The sequence below is a fragment of the Rhinolophus ferrumequinum genome, chromosome 5 (assembly GCF_004115265.2).
Source record: "Rhinolophus ferrumequinum isolate MPI-CBG mRhiFer1 chromosome 5, mRhiFer1_v1.p, whole genome shotgun sequence".
In the NCBI taxonomy this organism is placed as follows: Eukaryota; Metazoa; Chordata; class Mammalia; order Chiroptera; family Rhinolophidae; genus Rhinolophus; species Rhinolophus ferrumequinum.
The window spans coordinates 76503126-76517713 of NC_046288.1; the positions used below are offsets into that span (position 1 = coordinate 76503126).

The 14588-nt window shown below is 40.5% G+C and overlaps 1 protein-coding gene across 1 annotated transcript in view; it reads left to right on the forward strand.

Moving 5' to 3' along the window:
• Positions 1-847: 847 nt before the first annotated feature.
• LOC117022118 (endogenous retrovirus group K member 8 Gag polyprotein-like) overlaps positions 848-14588 on the forward strand; it is a 187405-nt gene continuing 173664 nt past the window's right edge. The window contains exon 1 of the mRNA XM_033105771.1: positions 848-2827. Coding sequence (XP_032961662.1) covers positions 848-2827 — 1980 coding nt within the window. The remainder of the gene's footprint in view (positions 2828-14588) is intronic.

Sequence of the window (14588 nt, forward strand, 5' to 3'; positions counted from 1 at the left end):
GCAAAAAAAATTTCAGATTCAAGAAACACAAGTCCTATGCAGTGTGGGGAGCCATGATTTCTTGTTTATTCTGTAACGTTGCAGACTGGCTCAGTTTTAGCTCTTAAGGCATTGTCTCTGCTTACACCTGGAGGGTGCTTGCAAGCTGCTGAGGAATGAGGTGGGAACGGCCAGTTCCCGGACACAGATCACTGATGATTATCAGGGTAATTGGTGGGCTTTGTCATTGAGATAATGACTTTGGGAGAGTTTCAGTGAGTCTGTAGTTCATATGTAAAAGTTGCAAATTTTATTTTCAATGAGAAAATGCTCACTCGTGATTGTTAAGCTGCACGTACACAGGTGGTATATATTGGTAAAGAAAAGTAAACTCCGTGCTTCAGTATCACTGGAGACCGGCCGCATCATCATCATTGTGAGTGTCTTTTCATTCCCACTCCCCCTTTCAGGATCCGCGTTGATTCGTGGCTGCTGGTCAGCCGCAATTGGCGCCCAACGTGGGGCCTGAACACGGGGGATTCAGTGAGGAACACCGTACGGATTGGTACCGGCTCGGTTCACGAGCTAAACGGAGCTACGGTGAGTAGGGCACTGTTGCCTCGGTCGAATGAGTGTGTGAGTGAGTGATAGCTCCACGACTTTGTGTTACGGAGCTTGAATGGGCTCGTAACTGCGTTTCCGGCACTGTCTTACGGCTAAACGGCGATCAAAACTTCGGTTTTGCCTGGTCGGGGGTTTTATTCCGTCACGCTTAATTGCCACGATAGTCTTGGTCCCGCGAGGGGCACGGCCAGCCGAGCATCTGTGTGTTTTACTTGTGTGAAAGAAGGGCCGAGGATAAAGGGAAATGGGTCACGCTAATAGCAAGGACCTTTACATTAGAGGATTGAAAAAATCGCTCGCCGCTAGGGGCAGCAAGGTCAGCAGAGACCAAATGGAAAAATTCTTAGATTTTGTGAGAGAAGTGTGCCCTTGGTTCCCAGATGAAGGTACCGTCAGCTGGGAAACTTGGGAAAAGGTAGGAGAAAGGCTGAAGGATTACTATGCAGCGCATGGACCCCAGCAGGTCCCCGTGGAAACTTTTGGATTGTGGACTCTAGTCAGAGATTGCCTGGATCTTAGACATGAGGGATGTAAGTTGGAAAAATTAAGACAGACAGGATCGGAGGAGATGCCTCCTTTTGCGCCCGAGACCAAAGGAGAAATAGAGGCGCCCAATCCGCCCGAAGAGCTTATTAATTTACAGTCTTCGGATGAACAATCGGAGGATTTAGACCCTAAAGATGAGGAAGATTTAGAAGAGGCTGCGGCACGATATGATAGGGAAAAATACCCCCCGATGATTGCCGTAGCTCAAGAGGAAAAGTCCTTTTTAGATACGCAGGAAGGGAAATCTCTCCTTGATACAGTCCGTAGCTTGACTCAACAGGTAGAAACTCTTCAAGGCCAACTGGCTGCGATGAAACTTAAGCAGGATAAAGGGTCGACTCAAATTAGAAGCATTACTGGACCCTCTGTGACATTTTCCTCTGAACGGTGGAATTCAGGGGGCAAAGATCCCCCTGATAATATAGCCTTGCCACCTTCTGCGGTGCCTCCTACGGCACCACCCTTACTACCTACGGAGGCCCCCCTGTGGGACCCTCCTTTATCTAAACCACCTCCACCCGTTTGGGACATGCCAACTAAACCTCCGCCAGGATATGCTAGGCCAGGGTCAGATTCGGTTATGTATTCTTCCCGAAATTGTGAAGGCTCTTACAGACAAGGGGGAGATACGAAACATCGTGAAACATTTCCTATTATCGAGAGAGTAGATCAGGAAGGTAAACCCCTACAAGACTGGAAGCCTTTACGGCTTCATGACACGTTTCCCGTTTTTGAAAGAGCAGATCAAGATGGTCAGCCTCAGAGAGATTGGAGGCCCTTTCAGTGGAAACTGGTAAAAGATTTGAAGGAAGCATGCACCCAATATGGTCCCATTGCCCCTTTTACCATGGCAATTGTGGACTCAGTAGCTAGAGAAACCTGTACTCCAGAAGACTGGAAGCACATAACACATGCTTGCCTGTCCGGAGGTGACTTTCTTATATGGAAATCAGAATTCTATGAGAATTGTAAGATTAGAGCCAATGAAAATGAGATGAGAAATATTCCAATCACTTTTGAAATGCTTGCAGGAGAGGGACCCGAGTATGCGGATGCTAGAAATCAATGGAATTTTGCACCTCGTGTTTATGATCAAATTGCCTCAGCAGCCAAAAATGCTTGGCGAATGTTGCCTGACAAGAATAGCAAAGAAGAACAGGTTACTCAGATAAGACAGGGAGCTGATGAATCTTTTCAAGATTTTGTGTCTCGCCTTACTGTTGCTGCGGGACGGACCTTTGGAGCGTCCGTGGCTACGGAGGCTTTCATTAAACAGCTTGCTTATGAAAATGCAAATTCTGCCTGCCAAGCGATTATTAGGCCCATTAAGAAAAAAGGCACTATCTCTGATTTTATCCGTTCCTGTGCCGATGTCGGCCCCTCCTTTTCACAGGGAGTGGCCCTGGCTGCCGCTTTACAAGGAAAAAGCATTCATGAAGTAATGCAGCAACAGGCCAAGCTTCATGCTAGTGGCCGCGCAGGAGCTTGTTTTAACTGTGGAAAAATGGGACATCGAGCTTCTCAATGCCCACATAAAATGGACGCTAACAATCCGTCGGCTACTGCTGTGGTTAAAAAACCTCCAGGGCCTTGTCCCAGGTGCAAGAAAGGCGTTCATTGGGCTAATGAATGTAAATCCAAAACTGACAAAGACGGCAAACCCTTACAGGGAAACTGGGTGAGGGGCCAGCCCCAGGCCCCGACTCAGCAATGTTATGGGGCACTGCAGGTTCAGGAACAGACCCAGGAGCCGAAAAAGAACGAACCCCTGCTAGGAAGCATGTCACAGACTTATTCAGGGCCACCACAGGCAGCGCAGGATTGGACTTGTGTTCCACCTCCGACATCATATTAACTCCTGAAATGGGAATACAAGTTTTGCCCACTGGAGTTTTTGGGCCCCTGCCACCTAAAACGGTGGGTTTACTGTTAGGAAGAAGCAGCTCCATTATAAAGGGAATTCATGTTTCTCCAGGGATTATTGATGAGGATTTTACAGGAGAAATAAAAATTATGGCTCATTCTCCTCTTAATATTTCTGCCATTCCTGCTGGAACCCGTATTGCACAACTGTTTATTTTGCCTCGTCTTAATATTGGAAAAAACAGGCAAAATCAAGAGCGGGGGAACCAAGGATTTGGCTCTTCTGATGTATATTGGATTCAAGAAATAAAAAAGGATCGACCCGTATTGTTACTCAAAATAAATGGAAAAGATTTTCAAGGACTTCTGGACACTGGAGCCGATGTCTCGTGCATATCTGCTGAACATTGGCCCTCCAGTTGGCCGACGCGCTTTACTAATACCAATTTACAAGGCATAGGCCAATCGCAATCCCCCCTCCAAAGTAGTGATCTTTTGTCTTGGCAAGATCCGGAGGGTCATCAGGGGACGTTTCAGCCATATATTATCCCTGGTCTCCCAGTTAATTTATGGGGAAGAGATGTTATGAGTAAAATGGGAGTTTATCTTTACAGTCCTAGTTCACAAGTAACTCAACAGATGTTTGATCAAGGCTTTCTCCCTGGTCAGGGCTTTGGCTCGGTGGGACAAGGGCGCCGAGAGCCTATTTCAACTAATCCTAACTTACAGAGAACAGGTCTGGGGTATTTTCCCCAGGGGTCATAGATTTACCTGTACTCCACCAAAAAACTGCAAAGGCAATAATTTGGAAAACAGATACACCTGTGTGGATAGATCAGTGGCCCCTTACACAGGAAAAGATATCGGCCGCCCAGGCGCTTGTACAGGAGCAGCTTGAAAAAGGCCATGTGGTTGAGTCTACCTCCCCCTGGAATTCACCTATTTTTGTAATTAAAAAGAAGTCTGGAAAATGGAGGTTGTTACAAGATTTGAGAAAGGTTAATGAAACTATGGAAATTATGGGCGCCCTGCAGCCAGGGTTGCCTCATCCTTCTGCCATTCCTAAGGATACTTATAAGATAGTGCTAGATTTAAAAGATTGTTTCTATAACATATTGCTTCATCCCCAAGATTGCAAAAGATTCGCTTTCAGTGTCCCAAGTCCGAACTTTCAAGAGCCCATGAAACGGTATCAGTGGCAGGTTCTTCCTCAGGGCATGGCAAATAGCCCCACCCTGTGTCAAAAGTTTGTTGGTGAAGCAATAGTGGAGACTAGAAGACAGTTCCCTTCTGTTTACATCATTCATTATATGGATGACATTCTGTTAGCCTGCAAACAGGAAGGAATGTTGTTGGCTTGCTTTGCAAACATAAAAAGGAACCTTTTGTCTGCTGGCCTTGTGATTGCTCCTGAAAAAATTCAAAGGAGTGAGCCTTATGCCTATTTAGGTTTTCAATTATTCACTCAGTACTTTACTCCACAAAAAATAGAGCTTAGAAAAGATCACCTGAAATCTCTTAATGATTTTCAAAAATTGTTGGGGGACATTAATTGGCTGCGTCCTTCTTTAGGCTTAACTACTGGAGACCTGAAACCATTATTTGAGATTCTAAGAGGGGATTCTGACCCAACCTCCCCTAGGTCTCTTACTGAGCCTGCAAGAGAAGCTCTCTTTAAAGTTGAGAAAGCTATTCAACAACAGCACGTTTCTTTCTTGGATTATTCCAAGCCCTTGCATGCCTATATTTTAGAAACCAAGCACACGCCTACGGCAGTGTTATGGCAAGAAGGGCCACTTAGATGGATACATCTTCATGTGGCTGCTCAAAAGAATCTCACTCCTTATCATGAATTTGTAGCTAGTCTAATCCAAGAGAGTCGTCTGGAAGCTAGAAAATATTACGGAAAGGAGCCCGATTCCATCGTTGTCCCCTTTACTAAGACTCAGATTCAAGGTTTGATGCAGTTTACTGATAGCTTCCCTATTGCTTTAGCTCATTTTACGGGAACCTTGGATAATCATTATCCTAAGCATAAATTGCTTCAGTTTTTTCAACATCATGATCCAATTTTTCCCTCTATCGTTGCTCATGACCCTCTTCCAGCTGTTCCTAATATTTTTACTGATGGGTCCAGCAATGGTATAGCTGTTTATACACTTAATAAAGAAGTTGTTAAAAGACTACAGACACCTCCAGCCTCCGCTCAAGTTGTTGAGCTTCGAGCCGTTCATATGGTGTTACTTGATTTTGCTTCTCAATCTTTTAATTTATTTTCTGACAGTCATTATGTAGTACGTGCAGTCAGAAATTTAGAAACAGTACCCTTCATTGGTGCCAGTAATCCTGTTATTCAGGATCTGTTCCTTCAGATACAACAAGCGATTCAGCTGCGGTGTAAAAAATTCTACATTGGGCATATTAGAGCTCACTCTAATCTGCCAGGTCCTTTGGCAGCAGGTAATCAAGCTGCAGATGCTGCCACACAGTTTGTTGCCTTAACCCAAATAGAGAAGGCACAAAAGGCTCATACCCTTCATCATTTAAACAGCCAGAGCCTCAGATTGCAATATAAAATTCCAAGAGAAGCTGCTCGTCAAATAGTAAAACAATGTCCTAATTGTTCACATTTATTGCCTGTGCCTCATTATGGAGTTAACCCTCGAGGTCTACGCCCTAATGATTTGTGGCAAATGGATGTAACCCATATACCTGAATTTGGAAAACTAAAATATGTCCATGTATCCATAGACACGTTTTCTGGCTTTACAATGGCTTCTGCCCTCTCAGGAGAAGCTACGACACATGTCATTAGACATTGTCTTGCTACTTTTGCTATGATTGGCGTGCCCAAAAGAATTAAAACTGATAATGGCTCTGGATATACTAGTAAAAAATTTGCTCTGTTTTGTCAACAGTTTTCCATCATCCATGTCACTGGTATTCCGTATAATCCTCAAGGACAGGGCATTGTTGAGCGCTCTCATGGCACATTAAAAGTCAATTTACAAAAGATAAAAAAGGGGGAGTTATATCCCCTAACGCCCCATAATTACTTGTCTTTTTATTCAAAATTTTTTGACTTTGGATGCCTATGTTAAGAGTGCAGCTGAACGTTTCTGGCATCCTTCTGCCGTCCCTGAGGCTTTGGTCAGAAAGAAGGATCCACTTACTGGATCATGGCAAGGCCCAGACCCAGTCCTCATATGGGGCCGAGGGCATGTTTGTGTTTTTCCACAGGATGCAGATAGTCCTCGGTGGCTGCCAGAACGATTGGTGCGACATGTGGACCCTCTACCTGCTGATGACATTGATGACCCTCAGCAATGCAGAAGAAGACCAGACGTATTGGGCCTACGTACCTGATCCACCTATTCTCCACCCTGCTGTATGGGAAGGTCCTGAGATTCCAGACTATGTCAATGACACTCACGCCCTAGGATTGCCTTCTGATGGACACATGAAACAACATTTGGAAAGTTTTGTAAATCAGGCACTCCCTGCAGTCAGGTGACTGACTTACAAGACGGGACTAGAGACTGGTCTAAGAAATCTGTTAATGTATCTGCTTGTGTTCCTTCCCCTTATACACTTTCGATTGGAAATATTAATGTACCTTTTGTAGGAGTTCAGTATATGGGAGATGTGATTCAGAGTATAAAAGTTAAATCTTATTTAGAATGTCATTCAGAATATCATTGGATATGTGTTACTTCTAAAAGGTATAATAATAGTCAATATGATTGGAATCGGGTTCGTTTACATCTTCAAGGAATTTGGCATGATGCTAATGTGTCTTTAGATATGTTTCGGCTTCATGATGAAATTCAAAATATGAAAAAAGCTGAACCCTTAAAATTTGATGCAGCCCAGGCTGCTTCTGAGTTTGTTGATGTTCTTAGAAATGCTATGCCATCTATGCCTCATATTACCCATTCTGTTATGATTTTTCTTACATTGGGCATCTGTGTCTGTTTGGTTCTGTGCCTTCTCCCCATTTTCATCAAATGTTTCATCAGCAGGATGTTAGACTTGCGAGCCGACATCCATCAGCTTAAACTTAAGACAAAGCCCTGAGCCTTCCTCCCCAAGCATTCAGAGGGACAGGATAGTCAAAGACGGGTTGTACTTAGGCACCGCTTCAACACCTAAGACAGGGCTTGTATTATAAAATATAAGTTCCAAGGACGGGTAAGTTGAAGTCGGCGTCCCGAGACACCTAAGTCAGGCGCTGTCACCTCGCCATCCTAGCCGGATGGGTTTTGCTCCTATAAAATAAAAAAGGGGGAGATGTGGGGAGCCATGATTTCTTGTTTATTCTGTAACGTTGCAGACTGGCTCAGTTTTAGCTCTTAAGGCATTGTCTCTGCTTACACCTGGAGGGTGCTTGCAAGCTGCTGAGGAATGAGGTGGGAACGGCCAGTTCCCGGACACAGATCACTGATGATTATCAGGGTAATTGGTGGGCTTTGTCATTGAGATAATGACTTTGGGAGAGTTTCAGTGAGTCTGTAGTTCATATGTAAAAGTTGCAAATTTTATTTTCAATGAGAAAATGCTCACTCGTGATTGTTAAGCTGCACGTACACAGGTGGTATATATTGGTAAAGAAAAGTAAACTCCGTGCTTCAGTATCACTGGAGACCGGCCGCATCATCATCATTGTGAGTGTCTTTTCATTCCCACTCCCCCTTTCAGGATCCGCGTTGATTCGTGGCTGCTGGTCAGCCGCAATGCAGAATAAATAAATCAGTATCTAGGAACACTGTTAAGAAAATGTTAAATATTAAAAACATGATTGATAATCAACGATCATCACAGAAACACGGAAGACAGATTACTTGCACAAAATTATGATTAGCATTACAACTGATATATTTTTTTCATGCACATGTGCACACACACACACAAACACAAACAACTAAGAAGGAAAGAACAAACACCTACAAAGATCTTTAAAAAAACTCTATAAAAACTGAATTTAAAATCCAACCTTTAAATAAATCCCATCAGTGGTTAAAATTCAAATATTCAAACATTCAAACACACACACACACACACACACACACACACATGCACACAAAGTTTTGGAGATGAGCTATCTCAAAGATTCAAGATATATATGAATTTCATAATACTTAATAAGTACCAAAATATAAAAGAAGGTAAATTCCCCAAAGTATAAGTCCATTACAACTCCAATAAATGGGGAAAAATGGAAAATTATAGGCTAATCTCATTTATTAATATAAGTGTAAATTCTAAAATGAAATATTAAGAAGAAGAATCAAACAATGCATTTAAATAATTTATCAGGAACAAGAATTTACAAAAGGAATTCAGAGAGGTTTTAATATAAGGAGATCTACTAATTTAAACCACTATATTGAGAAGAAAAATTGTACTGGATCTGCAATATGTGCAGAAAATACTTATGATAAATCTCAACTATCTCTCATAAGAACTCAGCAAAATAGGAATAAAATGACCTACTCGAACCTTAAAAGACTATCATATACCTACAGAAATAATATTAGATTTAGTGGTAAAATATTAAGGATTATTATCTTTAAAGTCAGAAAGAAGAGAAGGATACCTGCTAATAGCATTTTTATCCAATATGATATTGAAGTTCTAATCTGTACAAGTAGACCAAAACAGCAAATAAAGTAGAAAAATTTTTTTAAATTACTTAAAGAAAAACAGCAAATAAAAATTAGCAGGGTTGGAATAAAGGAAAAAAATTCATCATTTTCAAATAATACTATTGTCTCCATAGGAAAATCGAAGTGAAATGATGCATAAAATCTTATTAATAAAAAGTTCAGCAAACTTACTTGATACGAGAACAATATTAAAAGATCATTTTTATTGCTAATACACCAGCAATAAACAAATACAACATGCAAGTTTTTAAAATGATGATTTTCGCAAAGGAAGAAAAATTATAAGGTATGTGGGAGTGTAAAACGATTCCTTGATTTTGGAGAACTGTTTGGTAGTTTCTCATAAAATTACACATCTACCTATGACTTAGCAATTCTAGTCCAGATATTTACACCAGAGAAAGAAAGCCATCTACCACAGAGAGAACTGCATAATTCCTTAGGAATTCTTAAGAGATTTGCTCATAAGAGGCAAAAACTGGAAACAGCCCAAATGTCAACAAACACATTGGAGTATAATCATATCATACAATTTGATACACAATCAAATCAAATAAAATGCTGCTCATGCAACAACATAAAAGAACCCCCAAAACATCCTGTTGAGGATGAGCCAGACGTAAGAGTACAGACTGTATAATCTGACTTATATGAAGTCCACAAATAGACGAAGCCAATGAGGAAATCAGAAAGGATTTATCTTTGTGGCAGTGAAAATTCAATGGGAAAGGGTCATGAATAATTGGTTGGAGTAGTGGAAATGATCTGTATCTTGTTTGGGATATACAAAAGTTTGTCCAACTATCACAATTTCTCAAATTGAATACTTAAGATCCATAAATTTTATTTTATTGAAATAATACTTCAATATGACAGCAAGGAAAGAAACCTATAAGCACCTAGGAGTAAATTTTCAGAGACGTTCAAGACTGTCTGAACAAGTTTTTCAAACTGTATTGAAAAACATTAGTGAAAATATATATCATATTCATGGAGAGGAAGTCTCAATCCCATAAATATAATCATTTTCATTAAATAAATCTACGTATTCCATGCAGTTACATGTAAAGTCTCAATACCTGTTGGTGTGAGTGTGTGTATGATCACCTGGATGCCCGATTACAGAATTTACATGGAAGCATACAGAGCCTAGCCTCGCCCTAATAACCTTGGAGAGTGAATATAATAAGATGGGTAGATAAAGGATGGAGAGCTGAAAGATTTAATTTATCATTTAGCAAGACATACTGTATCTATACTGTATTTAGAACAGTGTATATTGGAGAAAATATAATCAATAGACCAATGGAATAGGATAAAAACGTTCTCAAAGTCATAAGTAAAACAATTCTCACTCTGTAGAATCAGAATTCCCCTCTACTGAATAATTTGCATTTACACACAAATGTGTTTTTATTTCTCCTATCCTTAAAATAACTATTTTAACCCCACTCATCTCTGTTTTATTAAACCATTTTACTGAGATGTGCTTGACATACAAAAGCTGTATGTGTTTAACATGAGTATACAAGGTGATGAGTTTAGAGACAAATATACATGAAATCATCTCTACAATCTGTGCCATAAACATACCCATTACCTCCAAATGTTTCTTTCCACCCTCTTTATTTATTATTACTTTTTGAGACAGAACACAACATATGACCCACTCTCTTGGAAAAATTTTAAGTATATAGTAGTGATAACTACAAGCAATTCTCACTACCACCTAACTTCATAAGTACAATTATCATCAGCTCCATTTTACAGGAGAGAACCTCAGGCACAGAGAGATTTAACAAACTGCGTGCTTATCTTGCATGTGCATGATTACTAAACTAATCTACTTTTCCATTCACTATCCCTGGAGCCATATTGCAGCGCTATGAGGTAGGTGCTATAAGAAGATGCATTTATTTGACAGATGTGGAAACTGAAGCAAAGAGTTAGACTCATATGTCCAATGTCACAGTTAATGAAAGATGGACCCAGGTCTGATGGAGACATTTTGCTGCTGAAACTTCTGCTCCCACCACTATGTATGGATAACTTTCTAAGAATGCTATTGCATGAAATCACTTCTAGAAATCATAAATCTCTTATTTGTTGTTATAAAAAAAAATCACAAGTTTTCCTTCTAGGCTGATTTTTTTAAGTGCTGCAACTATCATTTTACTGAGTGAATGCCTCCCACATCAGACTGTACTGTCTGCCCCCTTCAATTTAGTGACTTCATGCTCATCAAGCCTGGACTGCTGACCCAGATCCTGTGTGCTTTCCTCTCCATGTGGCAAACTCTGGATCAATCAGATGTTCAATTCAGTTTAATTCAATGTTTTTACTGATTTGAACCATTTCCCAACTGAGCTTACCGAAATACCACCGAGGACGGACACCTGACCAAGTTAATATGGATTTCAGTCCAGATTTTAATCAGTCTAGTTTCTATGTGTGTTTTCTTTACAGTCAAGTCATTCAGGATCTAATGTGAGAATGATGACTTGGGACCCAGAGGTTTTGCCAAATGTTCCTGCATTTCTCTTACTGCAAACTGTCTCGCTGGGACCACCCTGAAACTCCTCATGGAGGACAGCTAACTTTTAGTTAGTGCCTTCAGTGTGCCATACACTGCGCTATGTAGTTTATCTATCTTTGGTGAGACAATGAACAAAAACATGTAGATAAGCTGATAGAGTAACTGTCCTCCATACAGTGGTCAGTAGCCAAGTCACTTTCATCTTGTCGCTCCCTCATCTCAACACAAGGCCTCCTTCAAGCTGCTTATAGGAAAAAGAGATTGAAGATTGTGAAGTGGCTTTTTACTGTCTTAGGCTGGAAGTGAAAAAGGCTGTCACTTAGGCTGTCACTTCTGCCCACAGCCCATTGTTAAAAGTTAGTAACATGACTTGACCAAACTCTAAAGAGGCTAAGTGAGAAGTGTGGTCTTCTCTGGGCCCAGAAGCATGTGGTAAACTTTAATGACATCCCAACCATAGCGATATTCTCTCTCCACAAATGCTGCTGCTGGGTCTCAGAAAGTGTAGGCAATTGTTCCAAGGACACCCAGTGGAGCCTGGATCGGAACTCCAGTGTCCCGGGCTCCAAAACACATTCTCTGTTTTGTTTTATTTTCCACCACAGCATCCTACTACTTGTTGGAACTGTTCCTTTGGGAATTGCTTACTAAGATATTCATTTTCAAATGGCAGGCATTAAACTGGGCACTCTTAACACCTTACTCCACTCCCATCTTAAGGGAACAAGCTGTCTCCCATACCTGAACCTGAACACCTCTCTTTTAGACTTTCCCTCTCCTGTGTCATTTCACTTCCTCCGTCTACCCAAAGACTGTCTGAAATGCCGAGTGTAGCTCTAAAACTCTAGACACTGTTACTTGGGAGGGCCATTTTTTTCTACCCTTCCTTGAATCAGTACCTGCTTTCAGGACACACTTCAATGTCTATCCTGTGTCATCATCATCAAGGAAAATGAAGGCATTCCATCTACCATTCATCCCTCATTCTTCCATCAGACACTTCTAAGCAGTACCCAGAGGAGGAAGGTACCATCTGAGAAGGAAGGAACGTGGCTGGTACACTTCTAATGTCTTTTCTGAGATGCCACAACACCACAGATCTGACTTAGTTTTGGTCTCTCTACTGACTGTGTATATTTTACTTTAGAAACATACAGAAACACAAAATCCTAGTACAAAAATATGGGAGCATAATTAAGCAATAACTAAAGTATGAGTTGTTAGTAGAATAGTCGCTAACTTGTTGTGCTAGCCACAAAGACGGATAAGCAATGTCCTCACAAAGTTTTCAGTCTCCTGGAAAAGGCAAAACATGTGAAAAATGATAGCTCAAGAAAGAAGCTGTGTCATAAGACAGGTCCAAACAAATATATTTGAATGTCCAGAGAAAAATGAGATCATGTCCTGTTGAGATAATCAGTGACGGCTTCGTGAAAAAAGTGGCATTTGGTGATAATAACAATGGTAATGATAATAGAAATAAAACCGAGTTAACATTAATTAAACAATTATATCATACCAGTCATTTTCCTAAGCACTTTATATTTGGTAACTTGTTTAGACCTTAGACTCTTTCTAGGAGATATTCATTCATTCAACGAATACTTCTTGAGTCCCTCCTCTGACAGGCAGAAGTCTGTCCATTATCTGAGGTTATGGCAAAGAGTAAGACAGGAAACTGCACAACTCCCTTGAAGGTTACTTGTCACTGAGGGTTACCACTACAATCCCCATTTTCCAGGAAACCGAGTTAAGTCTCCTGCCAAAGTTCACACACATTTTTAGCGTCTCAGTCAGGATTTGATTGCAGCCTGTAGGGCACAGAACATGCTTAAGACACTGTGTTCTTCCAACATAGAGGGATAAGGTGATAATAATAACAAAAAGAACAATAATGTCAGTTAACATTTAGTGGCATTTAACGTATGACAAGTGCTATGCAACTTTACATGGGGTACTTCATTTATTCTTCAAAACAATTCTAGGAGTGCAGTAACTGGAATAGGTTTATGACTTGGTAAGATTCTGCACTTTATAATCAGACCACCATATTTTATTTTTTTTATTTTTATTTTTTGGTTTTTTTTTGAATTTTCATGTATTTTATTTAAAAAGATATGCATACAATATAGTATGTGCAGGAGGGTTATTATAATTTTTCCGTCTACAAAGAAATTAACACACCATGAATGGAGACTGACATTATGCCCCAGACCACCATATTTTAAATTCTAGCATCAGTGTTTTTGCCTGCCCCTGTTTCCTGTATTTTAAGTGTTTTGGAGTCAGGGCATGTCTTAGTATTTGTTCTGTGCCAGTGCCAGGCACACTGGAACTGCTCAATAAATATTTGATGAATGAAAGAAAGATTGGTAGAACAGGGGACCTTGATCTTATTGAAGAATTTTCATAAATCGAAGCACATGGCATGAGCCATATGATTTCAAGAACTTTAGCGTCCCAGAAACCATTTGAGAAGCCACTACATACTGGAAAGATCATCCTTTATCATTATAGGAAATTCACCATAAGCCAAGGTCAGCACCTGTGGCTGCATGGAAGGCCCTGGACACCCAAACGAGATAGCAGACCAAAGGGTGACAACTTTTTCTGTTTCCATGTTAGCCTTGGGTTTGGGCCAAGTTCCAAAGAAACTGGATCAGAAAGTAACTTCTAGAGGTACAAGTTTTTCTAGCACAAGAAAGCGTACCTCGTATTAAAGATCGCACCAGTAGCTGCATTTGTGGGTGCTAATGCAAGTAATATTCTGGTGTCCTAAACACATTACTAAACCCTCTACAATTACAGGAATCCGTTGTTGAGGGTTGTAGCGAGACCATTTTCAAAGTTGGCGTGGAACCGAGAAATAAAAAATTCAAGCTCCATCCATTTTCTTTTCCCACTAATGAATACTCCTTTTGTTCCAAAGGATCCCAAGTGACTCCCCTGACAATACAGGTAATTAATGGACCATTCTTCTTGATTCAGATACTGTTGAAAATGTAGGGGGGCTTGATAATTGAATCTGCATCCAAACTTTCCCATTACTTAAGTGACTAATAAGTGTACATTACATTTAAAACATTTTTTTTTGCTAGAAACTTCTTCACAGCTTATGATAATGCTCATTTGACAAAGGAGAAAATGGTGGCAGAGAAGCCTTGCTAAGTAAGGCTGTAGCAGAAATTTCCTTTGATTGTCTTTGAGATTCAATTTCATGTTAGACTGCATTAAAGTCAACAGGCCTAAGTCCACCATCAGGCTCTCAAAATGTCCAAATTAAATAATTACGTAGTGCTTGTTAATTTTGTAATGACTTAAACCTATATATTTTTTTTAACTTTGGGATAGGGTAACTTTCAGAGTCAACAGTA